The 26,221-nt window shown below is 40.1% G+C and overlaps 2 protein-coding genes across 3 annotated transcripts; both read right to left on the reverse strand.

Moving 5' to 3' along the window:
- Window positions 1–1,367: 1,367 nt before the first annotated feature.
- On the reverse strand, window positions 1,368–7,058 carry LOC137739497 (cell division control protein 48 homolog C). Of its 2 annotated transcripts, XM_068479083.2 has the most exons (10): window positions 6,013–7,058; window positions 5,252–5,868; window positions 4,961–5,113; window positions 3,946–4,062; window positions 3,699–3,803; window positions 2,759–2,824; window positions 2,595–2,659; window positions 2,288–2,489; window positions 1,984–2,121; window positions 1,368–1,841 (listed from the first exon to the last, which is right to left on the reverse strand). In XM_068479083.2, the coding sequence occupies exons 1-10, from the start codon at window positions 6,971–6,973 to the stop codon at window positions 1,782–1,784; spliced, it is 2,484 nt and encodes an 827-aa protein (XP_068335184.2). In that variant the 5' UTR covers window positions 6,974–7,058; the 3' UTR covers window positions 1,368–1,781. The 2 variants fall into 2 exon arrangements, 1 of the variants encoding a protein (XP_068335184.2); XR_015966766.1 differs by lacking the exon at window positions 2,288–2,489 and having other exon boundaries at window positions 6,013–7,053.
- Window positions 7,059–10,055: 2,997 nt separating this feature from the next.
- Window positions 10,056–15,694, reverse strand: LOC148694442 (uncharacterized). Its single transcript, XM_088699406.1, has 2 exons — window positions 13,079–15,694; window positions 10,056–11,020 (listed from the first exon to the last, which is right to left on the reverse strand). Exons 1-2 carry the CDS (start codon window positions 15,101–15,103, stop codon window positions 10,421–10,423), a joined length of 2,625 nt encoding a protein of 874 aa, XP_088555532.1. The 5' UTR covers window positions 15,104–15,694; the 3' UTR covers window positions 10,056–10,420.
- Between the last annotated feature and the right edge of the window lie 10,527 nt (window positions 15,695–26,221).

Below are 26,221 nucleotides of genomic sequence, written 5' to 3' on the forward strand. Positions count from 1 at the left end.
GAATATAGGATAATTTTCTCTTAACGTAACTATTGAAAAAAAAAATTTATGTTAATTTAATTTTTTGAACATTTTAACTTAGAAATATTTAGATTCCAATAAATATTAAAAATTCATTAAATCGACATTATGAAAATTGTAGAACATTATACAAGAATATGAAACACATTTAAATTTGGACCATTAGATTATTTTTTTGAACATTATATTTAATCATATTAGATTTTAGTCGTTAGATTTAATGAATTTATAAATATATAACTAAAAAAACACATATATGATGGGCTGATCCCTAACCCAAAGGGAATTTTGACCTAAATTTGTCCCAAAAATTAGTGTTGGGTTAAAATTCATATTTGGCCCAAGGGATAGAGCAAGTTGGGATAGATTTAGAACCTAATTTGAGTTGGTTTGGTATTAATGTGCTTTGAAAAAAAAACTGCTTTTGTTATAATGTGAGAATAAGCTTATTTTTGCTGCTTCACATTTTCAGCTTTTTTTACCCAAAACTGTGAAAATAAGTTGTTTTTAAATGTTTACCAAATACCTTTTTGAGCTCAGCTTTTTTGATACCCACTTTTTATAAAAGCACATCAGTACCAAACTAGTACTTACTCTAAGAGTTGGAATAGATGCGTACTTTGTTTGGATTTTTTTATTTTAATTTTAATTTTTATTGCTAATTGCCTGCTTTTTTATTTTATCTCCACAACTTCTCTCCATCTTCCCTGATTTGCTTTGGCCCTTGATTTTTGGTCTCTTTATTTTGAGCCTGTGTTGAGTTTAGTTCAAAGCTTTGTCTTTAGTTTATGTCGGTGTTTGTCCCAGATTTGCGTTTTACGTCCTCATACTCGAATATTGCTTATTGTCATTTGTCATTCCTTTTCAACCATTAACCACTGTCAACATGTGAATTCGGGTTGCGTACGGCCTTTGGGTTTCTTGCTGGGTTTGCTTTCGCTTGATCGCTTTGATATTATTTGTTCTCGGTGCTGCCATCTAGGTTTTCGGCTTAGTAATTCTCTGTGATTTCCATTTTGTTTTTCCTCATCGTCTTCCTTCAAGAAAGAAAAAACGGTTTAGTACGAACGAACATAATGTGCATGTGCTCTTTATACATGAAATTATCAACATATATTTGATATGAAATCATTTTTTGTTATATTTGCCGGAAGTCTTTCAGGGAAGGGATCCTTTTTTCTTTTCTTTTCTTTTTTAATAAAAATGAGGATTAGTTGTAAGATTCACACCACATCGAACTTTAACGATCCGAACTATCTATTTTTCAAATTGTATCTCATAGATCATCGTTACAAAATATTAGCCAAATCGGAAATATTTAATACATCTAATTGAATTCAAAGAAATGAACGAATACTTTGTTATATAAGAAACAATGAAATTTGATCTTGATAATTAAATAAGCAAATTATTTCGAATTGAATTGAATTTTTGCAAGAATGATCTATGAATCAAGACTTACAATACAGATAGTTAGGATCATTGAAATTTAATGTGGAGTGAGCCCCACACCTAATTCTCATTTTTTTCAAAAAATGGAGTTGGTACGGTGTGGTTTTGTTGGATTTCTCCGTCCGCGTACTTTCACTGGCCCTTTGAATCGATCCTGAAAGACTCCCCCATAAAGAGAAGGTTATCCGCTTATCCCTTTGCATAAAAGGCCTGTATATTTGATATCAAAATTTGCTTTCTTCTCACACATTCTCTCACTGTTGCTCTAAGAACATTTACAACATACTCTTCAATGCGACACTTGTGGCTTATGTTTTGTTTCTTGGTGCTTTGAGGCTCTCACCAAATCTCTGGTAGTATTGCATTTGCTGTTTACAAACCAATGGAAAATGGAACTTCAATAATCGTGTTACGAAAAAGAAGAAAAAAAAAAAAAAGAAAAAAAAAGGAATTATTTCGTTGAAGGTACTAGGCATATGAAAATCAAACATCGGCACTACTTATCCGTACCTGGTCAGTTACAGATGGTGCCATCTTAGCCAGTGCTTGGTCAAAGTGAGATTCTTTTATCGTCCATGGAGATGCATCTGAACTCCTCTCAGGTAATGTCAATTTCTCTTCAAGAGCAGCCATAGCAGCTTCATTCATCTGCACCACTTGATACGTTAGAGAGAATCTCAATCGCATCTCATCCCCTTTTTTTCCTCCCCGCCAATCAAAGAGAGTCAAGCAAAACTCAACTCCAATTGAAATATTAAACTTAAACATCACAAACAAAAGAAAGAATAGAACAGATATTTAAGCATAGACGAACCAGTGCAGCAAGATCTGCTCCACTAAAATTTTCACATGTTTCCCTTTGTCCAATCTCCCTCAAATCTATACTTTCATCAATAGGCTTCTTCCTTGCAAGAGCTTTTAAGATCAAACCCCTTTCATCTTTTGTGGGAGGGGCAACATAAATAAGTTTACCAAACCTACCAGGCCGCAGAACAGCACGGTCCATTACATCGGGTCTGACACAAGGTATCACATATAAGAGTTGCAGAATGATATTCCTTCATATCAACTAAAACTGAATTATATCAACTAAACCTGAAGAATAAATATATGAGCTTTACCTATTAGTGGCACCAATTACAAATACACCTCGTCGCTGCTCTGCGCCATCTAACTCTATAAGTAGCTGCAATTGTAGGCAGTCAGTTCATTCTATTCATAAATGAATGAAAAACGAATAATTTTCTGGGCAGTCAGTTCCAGACTACCTTTGCAATTAATTTACCTGGTTCAGTAGCCGCTCAACAACCCATCCCCCTTCTTTCCCCCGCTTTGTTGTTAAAGCATCCACCTGTCAATAAGTGAGGGAAAAAGCTTTAAAAGGCTATGAAATGTAGGACATATTTTCCATGTCAAGATACATGAGGACATGAAGTGTAATGCACCTAGTTTCAAACAATCATCTGGATACCTCAGAAATTCAGTGTAATGTGTTCAGAAAGAGTGCTAAAACAAATGAGATATTAAACATCATTAGATAGATCTGTATCCTATATTCCTATATAAAAATTATAATTAAAAAAAACACGCACACATGCATTGTCCTCGTGTCTGATTTTTGTAAGTAGACAAGATGGACATCACATCAGTGTCAACACCCGGCAATAATGTAGATGCTCTCAACAGTATGTAGAAAGTTTAGTTAAATCAGTGAAATTAAAACAACTCCTGCTATTACACACCGTTCTCTCCAAGAAGGTTCCCCTGTAAGTTTTTACAAGAAGCTGCAAACATGTAGGTGAATGACACAAGAAGAACGCCAAATGTTCAGAAGGGTAATGTGCTCAAAAAAATTTCATTTGGTTGACTTCTCAACCAGTTCATTTGGAGGTCAGAATGGAAATATAAATATGGAGAACCACAACCATATCATATAACTTTGTGCAAAAGAAAATTTTCATAATGTCCTGACTCCTGAAATATTCCAAAGGTTTAGCTTTCTCAAATGATATGGTGATGTGAAATGAGGTTCATTCGAGCACTATGTAGGACCAACAGTTGTTAATGACACTCCAACGCAATCCTCTCTACATACAATTGAATCCAACTTCATCATGATAATCCAGTAATCTATTCCTTTATATAATTAAATGTTCAGATGAAATGATACAAGCCTACGGAAGCCGATAGTATTACTAACATTTGTCAATGACAGAATCACAAACCTCGTCAAAGAAAAGTATACACGGTGAGCATGTCGTCGCGCGACTAAACAATGTCCGAACTGCCAATTCACTTTCTCCAACATATTTATTCAAAAGTTCAGGGCCCTAACCAGTTAAAAAAGCCATGTCAACCAAATGGATCCTCTCAAATTATGCAAAAGCATACATTGAATGTCCACTGTTACAGCGACCTACATTAATAACCCAGTATTTCAATAACATTCATCGGGAAAAGTCAATGACCGACCTTAATGTGAATGAAATTTGCTCCTGCTTCATTAGCAACAGCCTTTGCTATCAGTGTTTTACCACATCCAGGAGGCCCATAGAGCAGAAATCCCGTTTCTAAATCTACTCCAAATTCCTGAAAGCACAAATCATTTCAAAATCATAATTAGCCACTTGACAGCAGACTTAAATAAATAGACAAAGGTACATGCAGGAGTATGAAGCAGTGACCCAACAATATATGCCATATAATACTAAATATTCACATATAGCATGTCGTGCGATACATTAATGTCTCAACCGAGGGTAATGTTTTTATTTAAGTTTCTAAAAGTTCAGAGTGTGTTTCAGTAAGAATTACATCAAATTTCTCTGATAGTTCTTCCTGGAGATAGTCATGTTTAAGCGAAGTGTGCAACTTTTTTGATAAAGTTAAAAACAGCTAATGAAAATGTTTGGCATTCTATTCTTTTCCATAGATTAGTAAGTTCTCCAAAACCTTGCCCAAGCAAGCCATTTCACCAATTGAGATATGTTTAAGGTGACATGTTAGGCTCTTTTTACTTGCAATTAGTGAACGGTATTGGCTTACTAAGGAATGTGACGCCATCCTGTAAATATTGTATTTAACTAGCCATAAATGCCGCAGAAAATATGTTCAGAAAGAAAATTGGGGTTAAAAGTACCACATACAGATGAAAAATAATTTTCTACCGAAGTATGCACCATAATCATTGAGCTATGAAGTGTGGAGAGTTGAGCATCATTATTAAAATTTAAAAGCAGAAGAAATGGGTAAAGGAGATTCATGTTGATCATCAGTGATTATTTCCTTAGATCTTTTAGATCATAGCAAGCCATTCCAAGGCACAATTTTTTAAATAAAAAATATAACTTTCTTCTACAAACACACAATGTACTAGCCATTCCGAGACAAAGTTTTGAATAAAAGAAACAAACATCTTAATTTGGAAACACATACACAGAGATTAGGAAAAAAAGATAAAACAACAGAAAATGAAAATATGAATTACCTCATAGTTCTCAGGATATTTAACACGCCTAACAATATAGCGATCAAATTCCTGCCTTAAAAGATCTAACCCACCAACATCTTCCCATTTTACATTAGGAATTGCAGAGAACCCTTCTCTTTTGGACGAGGGCTGAACCACTTCAACTGCTTCCTGCAGAAATGAACATGATAACACCATTACCACGAGAAATTTAATGCACAAATAAGAATAACTGGTTTTTACCTCAATAGGTAACTATGTTAGTCAAAACATGGGGAGAAAGGGTAAAGGTAGTTAATTTTGGAATACCTCAAAATCAGCCATAGTAATAGTGAGCTTTTCCATTTCTTCAGGCAACCATGGTTGCATCCACCACTCTTCATTGCATTCTTTGTCCATAGTATCTATAGATATATCAGCCTTCCTCTTGTGTATAATCCTTTTCATGGCAATATTACCGGCCCTGTCAGCCAGGGCTTTCAAATCAGCCCCAACAAACCCTGGTGTAGACCTGGCTATTTTAAGAAGATCAAAAGAACCTTCAAGTTTTAGATTGCGCGTAAGTACAGAAAGAATCTTAACCCTGGCATTTTCATCTGGAACGCCTAAAACAATCTCACGGTCAAATCGGCCAGGTCTCCTTAAAGCATGGTCAACAGCATCAGGCCTATTGGTTGCTCCAATTACAAGAACATAGCCAGACTTGTTATCTGAAATTTGAGAGTTGGAATCTTCATCAGCCGTTTGTACAAGCCTATGAGATTCATCCATACAAGTCATTAGTTGTGTGACAATTCGCCTCTCCATCTCACGCTGCAAACTCTCTCTTTTTGAAGCAATTGCATCAATTTCATCAATAAACACAATTGAAGGGGCAGTTCTGTAAGCTTTAGAAAAAAGATCTCGTATATTTTCTTCAGATGCACCTACAATTTATGATAGCCATGGCAACATATTACAAATTACAATTTTACAACAAAAATTTCACAAACATAAGAACCTTAACAGTACAACATTTTTCAGCTTGAATGATTCAGTCATTGAAACTATGAAGTGAGTAATGCTAAAACCTGAAACACCAGAGACTACTTCGGTGGCAGAAATCTTATAGAAGGGAATGCCGGTTTCATTGGCAATGGCATGAGCTAATTTGGTCTTGCCACACCCGGGCGGGCCATACAACAGAATCCCAGACATTGGCCTAACTCCGAGCCACTGTGGTAGCTCTGGATGGCGAAGCGGCACAATCACCTCCATCTTTAGCTCCTCTATCACCTTCTCCAACCCACCCAAGTCTCTAAACCTCGGCCCCTCACTCCCCTTCACCTCAACATCTCTGGAAACCGATCCCTTAGCTTCAGATTCCCGAAATGTTTCTCGCCCCCCTTGCCCTCCGTTTCCGCTCATCAACTTAACTTTCTCACGACCAGGAAGCTCAATTTCTACATTCTTCTCCTTCTGGTCCTCGGGCGCCTTGGGCTTCAAGGCGCTGTTGGATCCCATATATGATGCTCGGAGGCTCGATTTCATCACATCAAACTCCGGTTCCACTTTCTCGCTATATATGGCGTCGTCCAATGTCGACAACGCCTCCTCCTCATAATCATCATCAGACGATGTAGATGGACGGTCACCATGGCTTTGGCGAATCCTTCTGACGTGCGCAGTCTCTATCCGCTGCAATCTCTCCTCCATCTTATTGGCCCTCCGCCGTCTCTTGGAATTGCTATGGTCCACTTCTTCATCTTCGTCTTCGTCAGCGTCTTCGTCGTCTTCTAGGTCGCTGACATGGATTAGGGTTTTGGATTGCTTGAAGGAAGGCGAATCTAGGGTTTTCTGGACCAACTTGGTGAAAGACTGGAGCTTGATGCGGTGGTAGTCTTTGTAATTAGTGCGAAGTTTGCCGACGATTTCGTCGAGAGAGGAGGAGCGGAGGTGCTTGAAGGTCTCCAGACGACAACGGAGAACCTTCTGCTTTTGGTCGGAGAGGGACATCCCTCCTCCGTCGAACTTTCTTCCCGTCTTCTTCATCTCTACTTTGGCTATGTTGGAACACACACAGTGAACTCGATTGAAACGTGAGGCGCGCTTAATTAGGGTTTATGGGTTTAGGTGGCGATCAAAACGGTGCTGTTTGGTGGTTTTGTTTATATAATTTTTATTTTGACTTATTTTTAACTACGTTTTTGAAATTCGATTTCGGTCTCACTTTAGTTCTTAAAATTCAAAGGTTGTCACTTTTTACTTCCTAAAACTCGATTTTGATCTCATTTTACTCCCTAAAATTTAATAGTCATCACTTTACTTCCTGAAACTTAGAATTTTATTGCCTTGTTTCTATTTTTTTTGAAATAAGTTCATTCATTCAAAAATTTATAATTAGTAATTCTTCAAACTTCCCCCTGGAATAAATGAATAGTGAAAATGAACATAAATAATAAGGCCCAATTAGGGTTGGGTTTGGTTCAAAATGGTTCGGTTTTTTGCCATAATCGAAATCAAACAAAAACTTCGGTTTTTCCATGATTTTTATTTTTTATTTTTATTTTTATCTGGAGCTTGAAGCACATGCTTCCCTTCCTTGAGCATCCTCAGTGAGAAATCAACCTGCAACATGCCCTAATCAAAATATTTGAACTTCAACTGAGAAGTCAACTTAACTCATGCTTTTCAGTTTTCATCTCTGCATTACACAATATTATACAAAAGCTTAATACTTACAGATTGTAAACACAGTTGGAGCATTTGAGCGGAAACAAGAAAAACCCAATAGTAGAAAAACTAATTCAGAAAACACAAACAAAAAACTCAACCTAATTTACCAAATTAAAATCAACCAAAACGAAAAAAAATCAATCTTTTTTCTAAATTAATAGTTAAAAAAAGGAAGAGATTGTGAACCTGCAGAAGCAAGCATTGGAGGAGCAACAATGGCGGGTGCGCTGACAAAAAGTGTCAAGCCATTGCAGGGCCAAGTTGAAGTAATTAAACTCCTTCTGCCCTCATCCTCTACTTCCGATTTGAAAGGGGCGAGGGAAAATTATGGTTTGGAAGAAGGAATCCGCGAAGAGGACAGGAGAAGACTGGAGGGAAAGTGATTTGGAGGAAGAGAGGAATGAGAGAAAGAGACACAGAGGAAACAGAGAGAGAGAGAAAGAAAGCAGCGGAGGGGAGAGAGAGAGTGTTTAAGAAAATCAAGAGGTGGAAACTGAAATAGGAGAGAGTGACTGCTAGGGTTTGTAAACTTTAGAAATTTTACAAAGCATTAAAGATTAGAATACCTATAAATAACTTACTGGTACAATTATAGCAACACAAAACCTATAGTCAAGTTGGCTTGAAGCAAGTATCCTCAACCTAGAAGGAAGGGATTCGAATCCTCATGCCACCAGGTTTTGAGTATTTATAAGTGATTTTCATATATCGGTTCGGTTCGGTTTGGTCAGGTTCAATTTTCGAACCTCAAAAATCGAAATTGAACCAACCAGATTCGGTTTTATTCGGTTTGACAGCTTCGGTTCGTTTTTTTTCAGTTCGATTTTTTAGGTCTCGGTTTAGTTTTTGATCTTTTTTTTTTTCTGTTTTCGATTTTTCAAACCCACCATTTGGCCCAATATATGGTACAACGAAAGTCCCTCAAGTCTTTAATTAAGAGAGTATTTTGGCTGGAGACTTCAAATCCAATCTATGTGCGGGCTGAAATGACTAGATGTTGTCCAGAATCGGTACTCGACATGAGGCGGTGCTCAACGTGAAGCGATACTTAGCTAGAGGTAGCATATGTTGTGAGGCTGCTTGGTTAGAAACGGTGCTCGCAGCGAGGTGGTTACTCAGCCGGGGGTTATGCTCGTTGCAAGACAGCTCGACTCGCGGCATTCCTTGTTGCAAGTATCCATCTATGTGAGTGTGCGCTTAATATGAGTTAACTCTCAACATGACTTGGGTCCGCTTTTTGGGTTTGCATATTGGGTTTATGTGTCGGGTGCGCAGATCGAGTCCACACATTGGGTCTTTGAGTCGGGGTCATAATAGGGTCTTTGAATTGCGTCCATAAGTTGGGTCTGTGACTCAGGGTCCGTGTAACGACCCGTCTTGAATTTTACATTTTAATTAGCTAAATTTACAAAAATATCCCTAATGACGAAACCGTTGACTTTCGTTGACTCTCGTTCTATGATATGTAAGAATTTTTCTTTCAATTTATTCACGTAGCACTCGTTGATACAAACATGTAGGCGTGGGCAGAATTGATTTGGAATTAAAACGAAGTTTCTACGAATTTTTAAACGTCATGGGCATTTTGGTAATTTCACAATAGGAGATATTTCTCCACTTTGGACCATCCACAAGCTGACACGTGGCAGTTTTACCCCATTTTCTGGGGTGTTCTTTTCTGTCCCGTGTGTGTAACATCCTACATCACCCAGGGGAGTGGATCTTGTAAGCCTTATATGTATATTCCCATCTCTACCTAGCACGAGGCCTTTTTGGAGCTCACTAGCTTCGGATTCCATAGGAACTCTGAGTTACGCGAATTCGCGTGAGAGCATTCCCAGGATGGGTGACCCACTGGGAAGTTCTTGTGTGAGTTCCCATAAACAAAACTGTGAGGGCGTGGTCGGGGCCCAAAGTGGACAATATCGTGCTACGGTGGAGTCGAGCCCAGGATGTGGTGGGGGCTCGGGCCGGGATGTGACAATTTGGTATCAAAGTCAATCCTTGACCGAAAGTGTGCCGACGAGAATGTCGGGCCCCTAAGGGGGTGGATTGTAACATCCCACATCTCTTAAGGGATTGGATCATGTAACCCTTATATGTATATTCACATCTCTACCTAGCACGAAGCCTTTTGGGAGCTCACTGACTTCAGATTCCATCAGAACTTCGAGTTAAGCGAGTTCACACGAGAGCATTCCTAGTGTCACGGGATGACTCTTTAAGCCTTCCGCCCGTGCGGCACTTAGACTTGAAAACCTCGATGAACAAGCTAAGTAAGCCTTTGAAGCCTCGCTTCCCCGGATTGAATCACAAAGAAAGCTAAGATAGCTTGGAGAATGCTAAGATCACTTAGAAGATGGGAGAATGGAAGCTTTGTATTGAAACTTAGGAGAACTTTACAATTGCTTACAACTCTTGGATTCTTGGATGGTTTGGCCAAATGGCCTTGCCTCCTATTTATAGGCCTAAGTAACCTCCTCAATGGAGGGTTCTAGAATTCCCTACTTACATCCAAAAATATCTAGAATAGTTCTAGATACAACTTGCCTAATCTAGATTATTCTAGGTGAGGCTTAAATATCTACACTTGTGTGGATTATTCCGGAATGCCCTAGATCCTCTTGAATGCTCCGCCATGTTCTTGATTTCTCCGGGACGTTCCAGAATCTTCTATGAAGACAAGGCTTAATGGGCTTGGACATATAATGTCTTGGGCATTTTCTTTGTTTGCAACATACGGCCCGTGACATCCTCCCCCACTTAAGCCGTCGACGTCCTCGTCGACTCTTGCCTCTCGAATGCATTAATCAAGTCCTTATATTGCCATAAGGACGTCTCCTTCTCCCATGTCGCTTCGGAGTATGGCAGCCCTTTCCATTTGACAAAGTACTCCACATGCTTTGGTTGTCTTGGTCGCACCACGACACGCTTGGCTTCAATGCTCTCCACTTCTTTGTCAAATGCCTCCGTCATCAAAGGGGGTGCTCGATGAGACTCACCTCGGCTTGGTTCCTCATTGTCTGCATGATAAGGCTTCAAGTTGCTCACATGGAACACCGGGTGGAACTTGAGACGGGGTGGGAGTTCCACGACATAAGCGGCTTTGCCAACCTTCTTGATGATAGGGAATGGTCCCTCATATTTCCGCAACAAGCTCTTGTGCAAGCCACGAGTACTCTTGTGCTGAGACGCATTAAGCTTCACAAAGACTTGGTCGCCAGTTTGGAACTCCACATTCCTTCGCTTACGATCCGCCCATTTCTTCATCTTCTTTGAAGCCTTCTCCAAATGAGCTCGAGCAAGTTCGTGGGCTAATTGCCACTCCTTAGCGGTTTTGAAAGCGGCTGGACTATTCCCCGTGTAGCCAGTCGCGACCGTGTTCAGGGTCAAGGGTTGTTGCCCTATAGCCAACTCGAACGGACTTTTTCCCGTCGACTCCGAACGTTGCAAGTTATAAGAGAATTGGGCAACATCAAGTAACTTAGCCCAATCTCGTTGATTGGCACTAACATAGTGCCGCAAATAAGTCTCCAACAATGCATTAACCCGCTCCGTTTGTCCATCAGTTTGGGGATGAAAAGCTGTGGAAAAGTCTAATTTTGAGCCAAGTAGCCTGAAGAGCTCCTTCCAAAATCTACCCGTGAAGCGAGCATCTCGATCACTGACTATGCTCCTCGGAACTCCCCAATACTTCACCACGTACTTTAGAAACAAGCGTGCGGCTACTTCGGCTGTGCACTCCACAGGTGCGGGTATGAAAGTGGCATACTTGGTGAATCTATCGACCACGACGAGGATAGATCCACATCCATCAGACTTGGGCAAATGTGTGATGAAATCCATAGTTAAACACTCCCATGGTCTTGATGGGGTGGGAAGCGGTTCCAACAGTCCTCCCGGTTGCCTTTGTTCCACTTTGTCTTGTTGGCACACAAGACAAGTCTTCACGTACGAATCTACATCGTCCCGCATTTGTGGCCAGTAATAAGCATCGCTCACCAAAGCCAACGTGCGGTGAGTGCCAGGATGTCCTGCCCACATTGAGTCATGGCACTCCTTCAGGATTTCTTTCCTTAAGCTTCCCCACTTTGGGACGTAGATCCGCTTGCCCTTGGTGTATAGCAAGCCGTCCTCAAGCCAAAACCTTCTTGTCTTCCCATCCTTGACAAACTCCACAATGTTCTTGGCTTGGACGTCATGCGATAAACCTTCTCGGACACGGCCCAAGAGATGGCTTTGCGGCTTGAGTACCGTAGCCATTAACTCTACTCGTCTACTTAGAGCATCGGCCACCACGTTCTCCTTTCCTTGCTTGTACTCTAGTTTGTAATCAAACTCCGCCAAGAACTCTTGCCACCTTGCTTGCTTAGGTGTGAGCTTTTGTTGGGTTTGAAAGTAGCTAGTGGCAACGTTGTCCGTCTTGATGATGAAGGAAGTACCAAGCAAGTAATGCCTCCAAACTCTAAGGCAATGGACGATGGCGGTCATCTCCTTTTCATGGGTCGTGTACCTCTTCTCGGCATTGTTTAGCTTGCGACTTTCATAGGCTATCGGGTGTCCCTCTTGCATCAACACTCCTCCTATGGCAAAGTCGGAAGCATCAGTGTGCAACTCGAATGGCTTACTAAGGTCGGGCAACCTTAGTACAGGCTCCTCCATTAGGGCCTTCTTCAACCTCTCAAAGGCCTCTTGACACCTGTCCGTCCATTCCCATGCCTTGTTCTTCTTGAGAAGGTCCGTTAAGGGTGCCGCTATAGCTGAGTACCCTTTAATGAATCTTCGATAGTAGTTGGCTAGCCCCAGAAAGGATCGAAGTGTTGGTACCTTGGTCGGCGGTTCCCACTCTTGAATGGCCTTGATCTTGCCCTTTTCCATCATAAGTTTCCCATCCTTTATCTTGTGGCCAAGAAATTCTACTTCTTGGGTGGCGAAGGAGCATTTCTCCTTCTTGACATAGAGTTCATGTTCCCGAAGGGTCTTGAACACTATGCGCAGGTGCTTGACGTGCTCCTCCAAGGTCTTGCTATAGATAACGATATCATCGATGTAAACAACGACAAACTTGTCAAGATAAGGATGGAATACCTTGTTCATCAATGTGCAGAATGTTGCAGGGGCATTGGTCAGACCAAATGGCATAACTTTATACTCGAACGAACCATATCTGGTCACCATCGCCGTCTTCGATTCGTCTCCAGGGGCTATCCTCACTTGGTAGTATCCCGATCGAAGATCTAACTTTGTGAAGTACCTTGCTTCACCAAGTTGATCGAATAAGTCGGCGATCAACGGAAGTGGGTACTTGTTCTTGATGGTAATCTTGTTCAATGCTCTATAGTCGATGCACAGCCTTAGGCTACCTTCTTTCTTGCGTTGGAACAAGACGGGTGCACCATATGGGGACTTGGAGGGTTGGATGTAGCCAGCATCAAGTAGCTCGTTGAGTTGCTTCCTCAATTCCTCCAACTCGGGTGGCGACATCCTATAAGGTGATTTGGAGGGAGGCTTAGCACCAGGCTCCAACTCAATCGCATGGTCGACCTCTCTCCTTGGTGGCAACTTCTTTGGCAGTTCCTTAGGCATCACGTCCGCGAACTCCATAAGGACTGCTTCCACTTGTTTCGGCAAAGGCCCGTACTTCTCCTCCCCTTCATTCAACATTAGGGTGGCAAGAAATGTGGCCTCGCCTTTCTTCCAGGACTTGGCAAATTGCATTGCCGACAAGTGCTGGGTACACTTCTTGGCTTGCCTCTCCAATGGCACCAGGCAAGGTTGTCTTCCTTCGTCCAAGATACAGAAAATATTGTAGAAGGGAATGGGAAAGGCTCGTACCTTGTCCATGAACTCTAGCCCAATGACTACGCCATAGTCGTCCATCTTGACAATGGTGAAGTCGATTTTTCCCTTCCATGCGCCAATGTCTACTTGCACATTGCGCGCAATTCCGACGATGGGGGTGGCAGCGGAATTTACCGTCTTCACGCTACCGGGCTCCTTTGTGACTCGGAGGCCAAGCCTTATAGCTTCCTCCGACGTCATGAAGTTGTGTGTTGCTCCTGTGTCCACCAACACACGCGTCGTCTTGTCACCAGTCTTGACGTCGACGAACAATGATCCTCCCTCAACTTGAGCCTTAGGTTGTGGAAGGGTTGTTTGGATGGCATTCAGGAGACGGATGCATCCCATCCTTGCATCGTTACTCTCCTCAGCCTTGTCCTCCTTGAAAGCTATGGCCTTAAGGGCGTTCTTTTGTGGGCAATCTCGCATCATGTGAGGGCCGTTGCATAAGTAACAAGAGGGTTGCCAAGACTTACCCTTGCCTTTGTCATGCTTATCGGCTTTCTTCTCCTTCGGTTTGCTTGTCTCAGCCCCTTTGCTTGTCTCCGCCTTATCCTTCGGCTTATGTGCTCCCCCACTTTTCTCATGGTTACTCCTCTTCCCCGTGGACTTGGAATCACCTTGGTGGCTTGATCTAAACTCAATCAAGGATTCGGCGGCGGCAATGGCATCAGACAATGTTTGCACGTGCCTCCTTTGTAGTTCGAGTTTTGCCCAATTTTGCAGTCCACTCATGAAGTACATGAGCTTGTCTTCCTCTAGCATGTTGGGCACCTCGAATAACAAGCTCACGAAGGTGTTGACATAGTCTTTGACACCCCCCGTTTGCTTGAGCCACCTTAGTTTCTCCTTAGCTTCGTACTTGGCATTTTGGGGATAGAAGTGCAACATAAGATCTTTCTTAAATTCATCCCAAGTGGTGAGGGAGAACGTACCTTGTTCAATCTCCATGCTCCGGCGACGCCACCACATAAGGGCATTGTCAGCTAAGAACATGGTTGCCGTTGCGATTTTGGACTCCTCATCTTCAAGCTTCAGGTACTTGAAGTATCGCTCCACGTTCCACACGAATGTGTCGAGCTCCTTTGCTTCCCTTTTCCCATTATAGGATTTGGGTTTAAAGGAGTCGATTACCTTTGAGTCCAACGTCTTGATTTCCCTCGGCCCTTGCACGAATTGCTTCACAATTGCTTCTTTGCAAAACGCCACATCTCCCTTAAGTTCTTTTGTGTCTTTTACCTCCTCTTGAAGCGCCACAAGCCTTGCCTCCATGTTGTCAAGGTGAACCTGGACTTCCCTCCGCATCTTGTCGGCCATGGTATTGAGGGCGCCAAGGAGCTCATCTCGTAGCCCTTCCACCAAGCCACGTAGTTCATCCTTACCATCTTCCACCATGGTTTGGATTTCCTCCTTGTCGACAACGTCCTCATCAAGTCGAGTATCGAACTCGAGTATGGTTTGTTCCACCTTCTCGAGTCGCTCCTCCATGGTCTCCATTGATGCTTGCAAGTCCTTTAACTTTGGCTTGCTCTTGGCAACATCTTGCACCTCGGCAGTACGCTCCCTTGGGTCGGAGACTCCGGACACCATTTCTCCACTTGCCATATCTTACTTTCCTTCAAGTGATTCACGAGCTTGGCTCTGATACCAGCTGTCACGGGATGACTCTTTAAGCCTTCCGCCCGTGCGGCACTTAGACTTGAAAACCTCGATGAACAAGCTAAGTAAGCCTTTGAAGCCTCGCTTCCCCGGATTGAATCACAAAGAAAGCTAAGATAGCTTGGAGAATGCTAAGATCACTTAGAAGATGGGAGAATGGAAGCTTTGTATTGAAACTTAGGAGAACTTTACAATTGCTTACAACTCTTGGATTCTTGGATGGTTTGGCCAAATGGCCTTGCCTCCTATTTATAGGCCTAAGTAACCTCCTCAATGGAGGGTTCTAGAATTCCCTACTTACATCCAAAAATATCTAGAATAGTTCTAGATACAACTTGCCTAATCTAGATTATTCTAGGTGAGGCTTAAATATCTACACTTGTGTGGATTATTCCGGAATGCCCTAGATCCTCTTGAATGCTCCGCCATGTTCTTGATTTCTCCGGGACGTTCCAGAATCTTCTATGAAGACAAGGCTTAATGGGCTTGGACATATAATGTCTTGGGCATTTTCTTTGTTTGCAACATACGGCCCGTGACACTAGGATGGGTGACCCACTGGGAAGTTCTCATGTGAGTTCCCAGAAACAAAACCATGAGGGCGTGGTCGGGGACCAAAATGGACAATAATGTGCTATGGTAGAGTTGAGCCCGGGCCAGGATGTGACAGTGTGTCTCCTTCCCCCTTTTACTTTTCTTTCCATTTTCTTCTTCCCTTACTCTCCATCTTATCTCTTTCTTTCTCCCGTGCAACATCCCTTTCTTAACCGAAGAACATACACACCCATACATTAATAAACAAACAACAACACCAACCCTCCACCCTTCCTAGCCTTTATGGTGAGGTCTTGAACCAAAAATTTAGGAGAAAAACCTGTTGGAAAACCCTTTCCAGAGCTGCATTATGCAATGAACTTCTCCAGCGAATTCTGACCATTTCCGGCTAAGGTAAGCCTTAAAATTGGTCCCTACCGTTGTAGATCGTGTCTAAGTTCATGATTTGTAAGTTTTTGGGTGGTTTTGGTAGTGTAGGAACTCGGAAAACACTAGGGAAGTCACTGTGCAAAATCTGGAATTTCAAAACCGTGGTCGTTTGGCCACGTTCCAGCCATTTTTTCGGCTAACTTCGATCCCCGTTAGGCCTCTCTTTTCCACATTCTGAACTACATTTTGGCTTTTGAATAACTTGATTTGGGCTTGTATCAAGCTCGGAATGAGCTCTTGAAGTTGGTGGAAATATCTGAAAAAATTACAGAAAGGCGAGTACAAGTGTACTTGCTGCACGTGGAGTGCACGCCTTCGTCTGAGGCACTATGCTCCATTGCCGTCCACAATGGAGACCACAACGGCGCCGACGACTTTTTCAGCCAACCTTTATGTGACTCAACTCGACATGTGGCCTTCCTGGCAGCAATCCCATGCGGCGATGCGTGGGGGAACTCGAGGTCCCTTCTTAGGTTTTTCGACGTCCATTTTCTCAAATTCAATTATATAAGTAGGATTTTACTAATTGGTCCCTTTATATGCTTAGGTGCGTCGTTTAGTGACAATTTCATCTTCCCTAGTTCGAACGGCTTTTCGACCACGGAGTATTTATGAGTGGACCCTTTCTCAAATTGCATGTTTTTTTTATATAAAATATTAGGCTTGCAAGCATTTCATATTTCATGAATTGAGTATGTTTTATATTATGTAATTTATTTAATTCACTTTTATGAAATATTCTTGATTTGTCTATTTAAGGTTTATAAAATGGCATGTTTATATAAATCACGTTTATGGAATTTCTTATGATTTCAGATGATGAGGTTTTGGTATTCTACACTTGGTATGAGATTCTGGTTACATTTTTAGGTGCTTATCTAGTGGGTAATCATACAACATATACACACAACTTGAGTATGTATAAGTCTATAGCCATAGGACACAGTCAAGGAATAGTGAGATATTATTACATACTCCCAGCTTCACTGGCAAAACCAATGTCGGACAGCTTCACTAACGACGGCTAGTGTCGGTGTGTTATGTTATATTTCTTCCTCGGCGTAACTAGAGTCGTACAGCTTCACATTTGAGTGATGGGACCTACCGGATTTCTTCATTGGTGTAATCCAGTGTCGTACAGCTTCACCTTCAGATGATGGTTATGCCTTCGGGCAACTATGATACCCCTAATTGAGTACATCATTAATGTGATTTACAAAGGTTTTATGGATTTTCCTTTAGGCAACTATGTTACCATTACTGAGCACTGGTTTATAAGTACATGTTTTATGAACGTTTTCATGGCATGCTAGAGTTTTCAAAAAACCTATTATGTAATACTATATGAGTTTTCAAAACAGGGGGTTAGTGTGTTCAAAAGAAAAATGGTTTTACTTAGTATTATTATTATAAACTTTGGTCCACTCATCGTTTTGTTTTGCGCCCCCTTCAGGATTTAGAATCTAGGCGTACAATCCCGGCGTCAGGGCACTTCTGCATATGTATCTTCAAGTCTTCTTAGTGTAAGACCTATTCATTTGTTCGTACCTTTTTATAATAATTCTTTCCCATTACTCTTCATTAGTTGTATGCTCTTAACATATTTCCGCATTGGCATATTTCTTTCTAATTACATATTTTATTTGTATGCATATTTACAATTGTTTCGTCACCCTCTGGTGTCGGCTAGCACATGCCCATCATGGTGTTTGGGGATATAGGGATCGGGGCATGTCAGTACGAGCTTAAGAGTGTCCAAGCTTGTGGGTGTCCAATCTCGTCAGTGCCCGAACGAATAGGTGTCCGAGCTCGCAGATGTCCGAGCACATAGGTGTTCAAATGAGCGAGTATCCGAGCAAGTGGGTGTTCGGTCAAACAAGAGGTCACCGTTCCGACTAAATCTTTGCCACCATAAGTATATGGCTCAGTAATGTGAACTAGCATAATTTTTTTTTTTTTTTTTTAATTTTGGTGAAAAGTTGCTTTATTCCAACACAATAATTACACAAGAAAAGGCCCAGATGCATACACATAAACAAAAAGAATGACCTCAGAAGCAACTAAAAAGCCAAAAACATAGAAAATATTGAAACAAACCCTAGCAGCTTCAACTCGCCGTCGTCGGAAAGCCACTTACCAACTAATAGAAACAAACGTTCCCTGCACACACTTGAAAACGAGCAAAACAGAACCCCAAAACTAGAAGAAAATGGAGTGAAAACAGAACCCCAAAATAAATCCCTAAACACCGCCGAGCACCACACCGATAGCTACCACACATCGAAATAATCTTACGGGAAGAAGCAACCCATTAGAAACAGGGCCAACAAAGTGAAACCCAAAACGAAGGAAGCCAGTGGGAAAGAGCAACTCACTAGCAACAATGCCATCAAAGGCAATCCCAAGGAAGGTGGTGGTGTGAACACCCAAGCAAAAACTCTACACATTTTCTGGGAAAAACGCGAAAAATCACGGTACAAAGATGGAGAAACCAATCCAAGATGTGAAGTTGAAGAAGGATGGGGTAGATTAGGTGGAAGATAGAGTGAAATGTAGAGGAAAGTGGAAAAAAAATGAGAAAATGATGGAAAGAAGATGCAAAGAAATGGGAAAAAGAAGAAACGGCAGAATGAAAAAAAAAAAAAAAAAAAAAGAAAAAAAAAGTAAGAGGAAGGAAGAAGGAAAGTGGAAGGGAGGAAAGAAGGGAGAAAAAGGGGGGGGGAAGTGGAAGGGATGAAGGAAACCAAGGAAAGAGGGGCTACAGACAGAGAAATCAGGGGCACAAGAAGTTGGAAGAAAGTGACGATCAGGCCCCTGGAGAGGGGGAAACAAAAGCTCAAGGAAAAGGAAAGGAAAAGAAAAGTGGAAAAGGAAAATAAGAGGACTGACATCGACCCTGGCCATAGCTAGGGTCGATGGCTGCAAAAAAGACGAAACAGAGAACACTCAAACACTGTTGAGAAAAGCTCTCACAAGGAGAGAAAAGTTGAGAGCTTTGCCTCAAAATCGATCGCTGCTTTTCGAACAGTGAACTACTATAATTTTGGTTCCTGGTTAATCGATCAAATGCATGAGCATTGTCTATAAGCAATTATTTGTCAATGTGTACATATTGTGAACACTGTCATATGTGTATGCCTTAAATAGTGTGACTATACAATTTCATGCTATAAAATATAATAACATAACATGCTGAATGCAGATTCAATAAAATGTAGCAGGTTACATACCATAGAATGTATGTGGTGCCGTTGCCATGTCCCATGATGAAACTGTTATATCAATAGAACATTAATAAAAATTATAAAATAATAATTTATTTGTGTATTAGCATTTTATTTAATAAGAGGACAAGTCATAGAACTGTTATATCAAATTACACTTTACCACCTCAGGTTTTAGGTCTATTACAACCTTATACAACATCTTCAAACATTTCACTTTCATACCTCACGTACTATATTATTTCAATATAATATATTTGTTACATTTTCCATCCATTGATCAGTTAAGAGCTGACGTGGCAGTCACATTTGTGCCACGTAGCTGCCAAATTTGTGCCACGTGGCAAAAAAATAATTTTTATACATTAAAAATATTATAATATTGACCATATTTATAATAATTTAAATAAATAAATAAATAAAGCTCGAACAAACCCAGAAACCAAAAACCCATCTCCCACTCTACCTTCTCTGCTCTCATCGCAATCAACCCACAAAAGCCGACTTTACCCCTATCGAATCCCCATTTGACACTGTTGACGCCGTCGCCGATGACACCATAGACAATAGGGATGACGATGACGACAACCTATTTGTCCAATTCTGGGAATTCGACAATGCCCAGACACCCACCCTTCTGACCATCTTCCTTCCATCTCCCTGCACCTACCCTCTTCGCACACTATCCATCTGCCCATTCTTCTTCCACCTATCTGGGTATGACGCAGGCCTCACTATCGCACAGATGGGTTGGTGTTATCGAAGGTTGGGTAAGGTATAGAGGCTGCGGGGTGGGAAAAATTGGGTAAGGGGTGGGGTGGGGGGGGTGGTTGCAGTGGAATGGGAATAAGAGAAGAGGGCAGATGATGGGGGATAGGCTCGGGTGGGGAGAAGGGATGGGAAAGATGAATCAATTTGTGTTTTTATTTTTTTATTTTTAGGGTAAATTATTATAATATTTTAAATTAATAAAAAAAAAATTTTTTGCCATGTGGCACAAATGTGGCCACCATATCATCACTTAACGGATTAATGGATGGAAAATGTAACGGATGTATTATATTGAAATAAAATAGTATGTGAGGTATGAAAATGAAATGTTTTGAAGATGTTGTATGAGATTGTAATAGACCTCAAACCTGAGGTGTTAAAATGTAATTTACCCTAAAATAATAATTGAAAGAATCAGGTATGCGATTTGATCAACCTATGCCACGTCACTAGCAATTGTCAAGTATTAATAACAATAATAATATACATGGTGTAGTGAGTGTACAGATTAAAGAAAGTTTTAGGTGAATGTGATCAGCCTACCCATATGTCTATGGATTAAAATAATAAAAATGGTATGTGATGTGATATGTTTTTGGATTTGGATCCTCTCTTAAGCTAATGGAGAAGATCCTCTTGACCCATCATCATGGGCCGTTAGATTTTTATCCAACAGATACAAACAGGGGGGTCTCTTTAAAGTTATAATAATTGTAACTGTTGGATAAAAATTCAATGGTTCACAATGATGGGTTAGGAGGATCCTCTCCATTAGCTCAAGAAAGGATCCAAATCCTATGTTTTTGGTCAACATAATATTAAAATAATAAACAATGAGCTGTAATCGAAAAGATAGGAAGGTCTTATCTTCTTTGATGGGGGAGGCTAGAGAAGGAACGACATTGCCGATCTCGACAGAGACAGTGGTGGCGAGTTCGCCAACGTTGAAATCCAAATAGTATAGGAATTTGAAAGATCAGAGTTCCATGGCAAAGCTGCTCCGTTCGATTACCTTTGTAGTATAGGCTTCTGGCCCATTTTCTAGCTGATTCGCCTGGTACTTGTCTCCGCTCCCACTCGAACCCTCTGTCTTATTTCCCCTTGTTGTTTTCATTCTTTGTCTCACAAAACGTCATCCTGGTTCATGAACCGTTACAGAAAAATGGGACGAAACTAAGGGGTTGTGCGCGGTGTCGCAGATGGTGGGGTTACCAGTGATAGTACGTTGGTTTTGGAAAGAAGAGAGATGCATGAGGGAAGCTACAAAGGTTTTATGGAAAAGGCAAAGAGGGGGTTTTGGGTTCTTAGGTTTTGTAGATTCACGATGAAGTGTGATGGGGTTATGAGGGTTTCACGGTGGTGGGATGAAAATTTAAGAAAGAACCGACAGCTTTTCGTGTTGATTTCCACAGACGGCGTCAAATGTTGATGCACAAAATTGACTAAACTTTGGAACAACGTAAAGTGTCAAGTTTGTGACCTTCGCTCATTTGCTTCAATCACCTAGTGATGATAGTATGTAAAGAGATAGTGATAGGAAAGAAAACGCAAGATATACGTGATTTACTCTAAGTCTGACTATGTCTAAGGAGTAGAGGAGTTCTCATTAATAGTGAAGGGTTTACACAAATACATAAGTTTAAGCATAATCATTATTAGTGGGTTCTAATGATTAGTTTCAATACAATAATGACATTAGAGATTAATTGTAAAAGAATGATCTTCTTTTATGGTTGAGGAGAGTCTCTAGCTTTTATATGTGGTCGATGTGGGACTATATGAGTTTTATTCTGACGTTGACATGTGTCATACTGTGATTGGCCGGGAGGCTGGAGGAAAATTCTTGAGCTTCGACTGGGATGCCTCAACACAAACCCCTTAGTGGATATAGTTTAACAATTGGTCAAGTATGGTACAAACAACCTCCATTAAGAATGTAAGAAATAACAAAATCAGTGGAACTAATGACAAGGTGGCTAGAGATGGAGGGAGAAGGGATGAATGTATGGACAATTATTAAAGAGAGTGGTGGAGAGATGAAACTCAGGAATTATTGTTGCTCGTTTTTCTTACTTTTTCTTTGTTAAATATGTATTACATTGTTTGAATTTTTTTTGTATTTTTTTTTTTTGTTTTATATATGTGACACCATTTGATGGATATGTGAGCACGTCAGTTATAAGTGGGCCCTAATTATGTCACACAAGTAAACTTAATGGTTATTTAAGGGAATACACAAAAACATGTCAAAGTTGAGTGAATATTGAGTTTTAGGGAGTGGAGTGGCAACTTTTGAGTTTCAACGGAAAAAGCAGGAACTAAATCGAGTTCAAGAGAGCAAAGTGGCTAACTTTTAGTTTCAGAGGGCAAAATGGGATCCAAATCAGGTTCCAGAAGTAAAATGGTGATTTTTGAGTTTCAAGTAGTAGGATTGAAATCGCAAGTAACGTAGTTAAAAATAAGTCTTTTATTTTTCAATGAGTAATTTTAATGTGAATTTTAATTTGTGACCAAATTTTAAAGTTTTTTTTAGCAATGTTACCATTTAATATAATACATATTTTTCACGTATTATATTTTTATATATTTTACTTATAGTAGAATATATTATTTTGTATTGGTAATGGACACGTTAATGTGACATATTGAAAATGATGTTTTCTGGTGTAATATTTTTTGCAAATGATATAGTGTTGATAGATAAAATGGGAGGAAGTAAATGCGGAGATAACTTTTGACGGAAAGTGTTGGAATCTAAAGGTGTTCGCCTAAGCAGGTCAAATACAGATTATAATTATATGAAGTACAACTTCGACGGAAATGGGGGCTCCAATGAGATAGGGATGAAGATTGGAGATCAAAAAGTACCAAAGAGTGAACGTTTTCGTTATGTTGGATCTATATTGCAAAATAACTTAGAATTTGATGAAGATCTCAACTATAGAAGATAAGCTGGATAGATGAAGTGGAAGAGTTCATAGGGTGTATTATGAATCATTGTATGCCATTAAAACTCAAGGAAAATCTTTATAGGAAGTCAATAAAGCCAACAATGCTTTATGACACGTAGTGTTTAGTGGTCAAAAAGCAATACGTCCAAAAAATGAGTAGTGAAGATGAAAATGCTTCATTGGATGTATGGGCATATAAAGATAAAATGAGAGAAAAACGGTTAAGATAGTTTGGACACGTGAGTTGAATACCTATAGATGGTTTGATTAGGAGAAGTGACTATAAGACGGAGGCTCAAAGCAAATGGGGTAGAAGAAGACCTAGGAAGACTTGTAAAGAGATCATAAGTATAGATATGAAGTACTTAGAGCTAATAGAAGACTTAGTGCAAAACTGAGCGCAATGACGTTTTAAGATTCATATGGCTGACCCCACTTAGTTGGATAAGACTTGGTTATTATTCTTATTATATAGTAATTATTACATTATGCCTTGTGAGAACGATATCTCCTCTTCATCCTTTTATAGTCGAAAGAATGGTATTTTCTAGTTAGTACGAAAAAGTTAATGAGAAGAAGAGGCTACTCCATTTCATGATCATCACATACTACAAGCCAGAATTTATAGAGGAGTCTCAACCTTTTTTTATTTTTATTTTTACATTTTGCCACCGAGAGGGATTTGTCAACAATGAAACTCGAATTTAGGTCTTAATCTAATGAAGATAACAATTCTTACCAGCTCAACCAATTTTCGTTGGCGAAAAAAGGTACTTCCAATACATTGTGCGATCGTTGAAATTACCTACCCATAGTAATCAAAATATTCTTAACAAGATATATGGGCATCTTCTTTAGTCCTAAATCGGCATGGAGTATGGGGTTCAATAATCTTTTGGTTGAATCTGATTCTGTTGTAGTAGTCACTCTAGTTTCAAGCTTGAATGGAGAATCATCCACTTGGCTTTTTGGTTTTGTCTTGTCGGATCTTATTCCTAACTTTAGTTAGTCTAAATGTCTCCGGCTAGAGCTGACTAAGCCTTAACTAAACGCTAGACAGCTGGTTACTAGCACAATTAATCTTAGGCAATTTACAATAAAAAACGACTCTAGATTTGCTTAAGTGCCCGCCTAGACACCTTCCTCTTTTTCAAGGTATGCATCAATTAGGCTAACTATGTGTTATTCTTGTTAAGTTTCGTGAAATTAACCGTGTATCAAATTTACAACCACATAATCAGCTTCAGCTGCCAAACACCCCCATCCCATGCATCTACTTTGCTTACCAAATTAAACGAATCGTGCTGCGGATGACCCTTTAATTGAGGGAATTTTTCATTTTTCTATAAAAATGTTTGGCAAAGCAGACTGAATAATTCTACATCAACAACTAACCATAAAAATTAATAACATCTCAACATAACATAAGCCCCAATCGAAGAGATTCAATCATTCAAAAAACGAAATTCATATATATAATCCAAATTATAAAAAACAATACAAAACCAAAAGACCACAAAATCCAAGAAAACAACCCAAAAAAATTAAAAAAAAAAAGAAAAAAAAAGAAAAAAGATCCAGATCTTGTTTACATCAAAATCAAGTCCTACAAATGGAAAAGTTAAAGACTGAAATAATCATCAGTATTAATCTCATAATTAGAAATAAAAAAGATTGAGATCGATCAGCCTCTGATGTGCTTAATCTTGAACCAGCCCTTCTTGCACGAATTTCCAACGATCCTCACTCCTTTCTTCACCAAGTGTTTCAGCTCCCTGGCCCTCTGCCTCACCTGGTTCTCAAACCCTGCCATTCTTTGTTTCTGCTTTCTAGAGAGAGAAACCACCAAAAGTTTTGGAGAGAGAAAGAGAACAGAAAGAGAGTAGAGAGTGGGGTTGGTGTGGGGGGTTTTATCGGGGGAATTATGGCGCTGCTGCTGCTGGAAGAGGAGCTGCTGTTTTTGTGTGGTGGATGCGGTCGCGTATTTTAAAATGGAAGGAACCGCGTGGGCCAACCCACATGCACACGTGGCGGAAATCTAACGGGGTGGGAACGGTTTGATCGTGTCATGCGTGATTAGCCGAAGTTAATTGCGAGATAAGAATAAGGATGAGCTGGTATGTGACATCTGTGGCCTTTAAATTTTAATCGACATTTGAAATGTGGACACCTCCTTGGGGGCCACTCAATTTTCATGGGACCACTCATTGACTTGGAAACATTTCAATGTGTCCCACCGTACACTATATGTCTTTATACAAGTAAGATTTTTGTGTTTAAAAATTAAAAATTATTATTAGTTTTTTAAAATTTTTATTTTACATTTTTTATAAGTGATTTTTCTTTTTAATTATAGATAGTTTAAAGTGCATAATAAGACTTTTTGAACGTTAATAACAATTCTTTAACAATTAATAATATAAAAAGTAAAAAACTTTACCACTTAAATAATAATACGTGCTGTATTATTTGTGTTGTGAGTAGAAGGAAAATTTTCTCCCTTGACTCGGCTGATTTTCCCCTTCTAGGTGCTTCTATTTTTTGTTTTACATGTGCATAATTGGGTCTGATCAATCCCTTCAACTTATTTTAATTGTAATCATTTTACTGTTTATAGATTCGTATTCTTTATTATAATGGTGGAACCATATATTTTTCTATTTTTGTCCAAAATGGTGGAACAAGATTCTCTCTGGATCACTTTTGTGTGGAACCTCTTGATGCATCAATCCGGTTCGTTCAAAGGAAAATCGAACGGTTAGAAGACTATCAAACTGAGAAGGGGCTGCGATGGTAGCAACGCCCTTGGATCCTCTGCCTCGTGATTGTGGGATGGTTGAGAAGGGGGTGAATGTCTGAGAAGACGACAACGTCGTTGGGATCGTAGTCGTGATTGACCAAGTAGAACCGCAGAGGAGAATTGAGGAAAAAAACACAGCAGAATCGACGAGAAAGAAAGAAGAAGAAAATTTGAAGAAGTTGCAGCACAATTGTAGAGAATAAAATAGAGGCAGCATAGCAACAAAATCGTAGAGAGAGGAGAACAAACTTGTTGGGGGCAAGTTTTAAAATAGAGAACTTTAACGAAAAGCTTCCGGTACTGTTCATTTTAACAAAAAATCACGTTTTTACAC

Source organism: Pyrus communis, chromosome 9 (assembly GCF_041283825.1).
Source record: "Pyrus communis isolate YQ-2024b chromosome 9, ASM4128382v1, whole genome shotgun sequence".
NCBI classification, from domain to species: Eukaryota; Viridiplantae; Streptophyta; class Magnoliopsida; order Rosales; family Rosaceae; genus Pyrus; species Pyrus communis.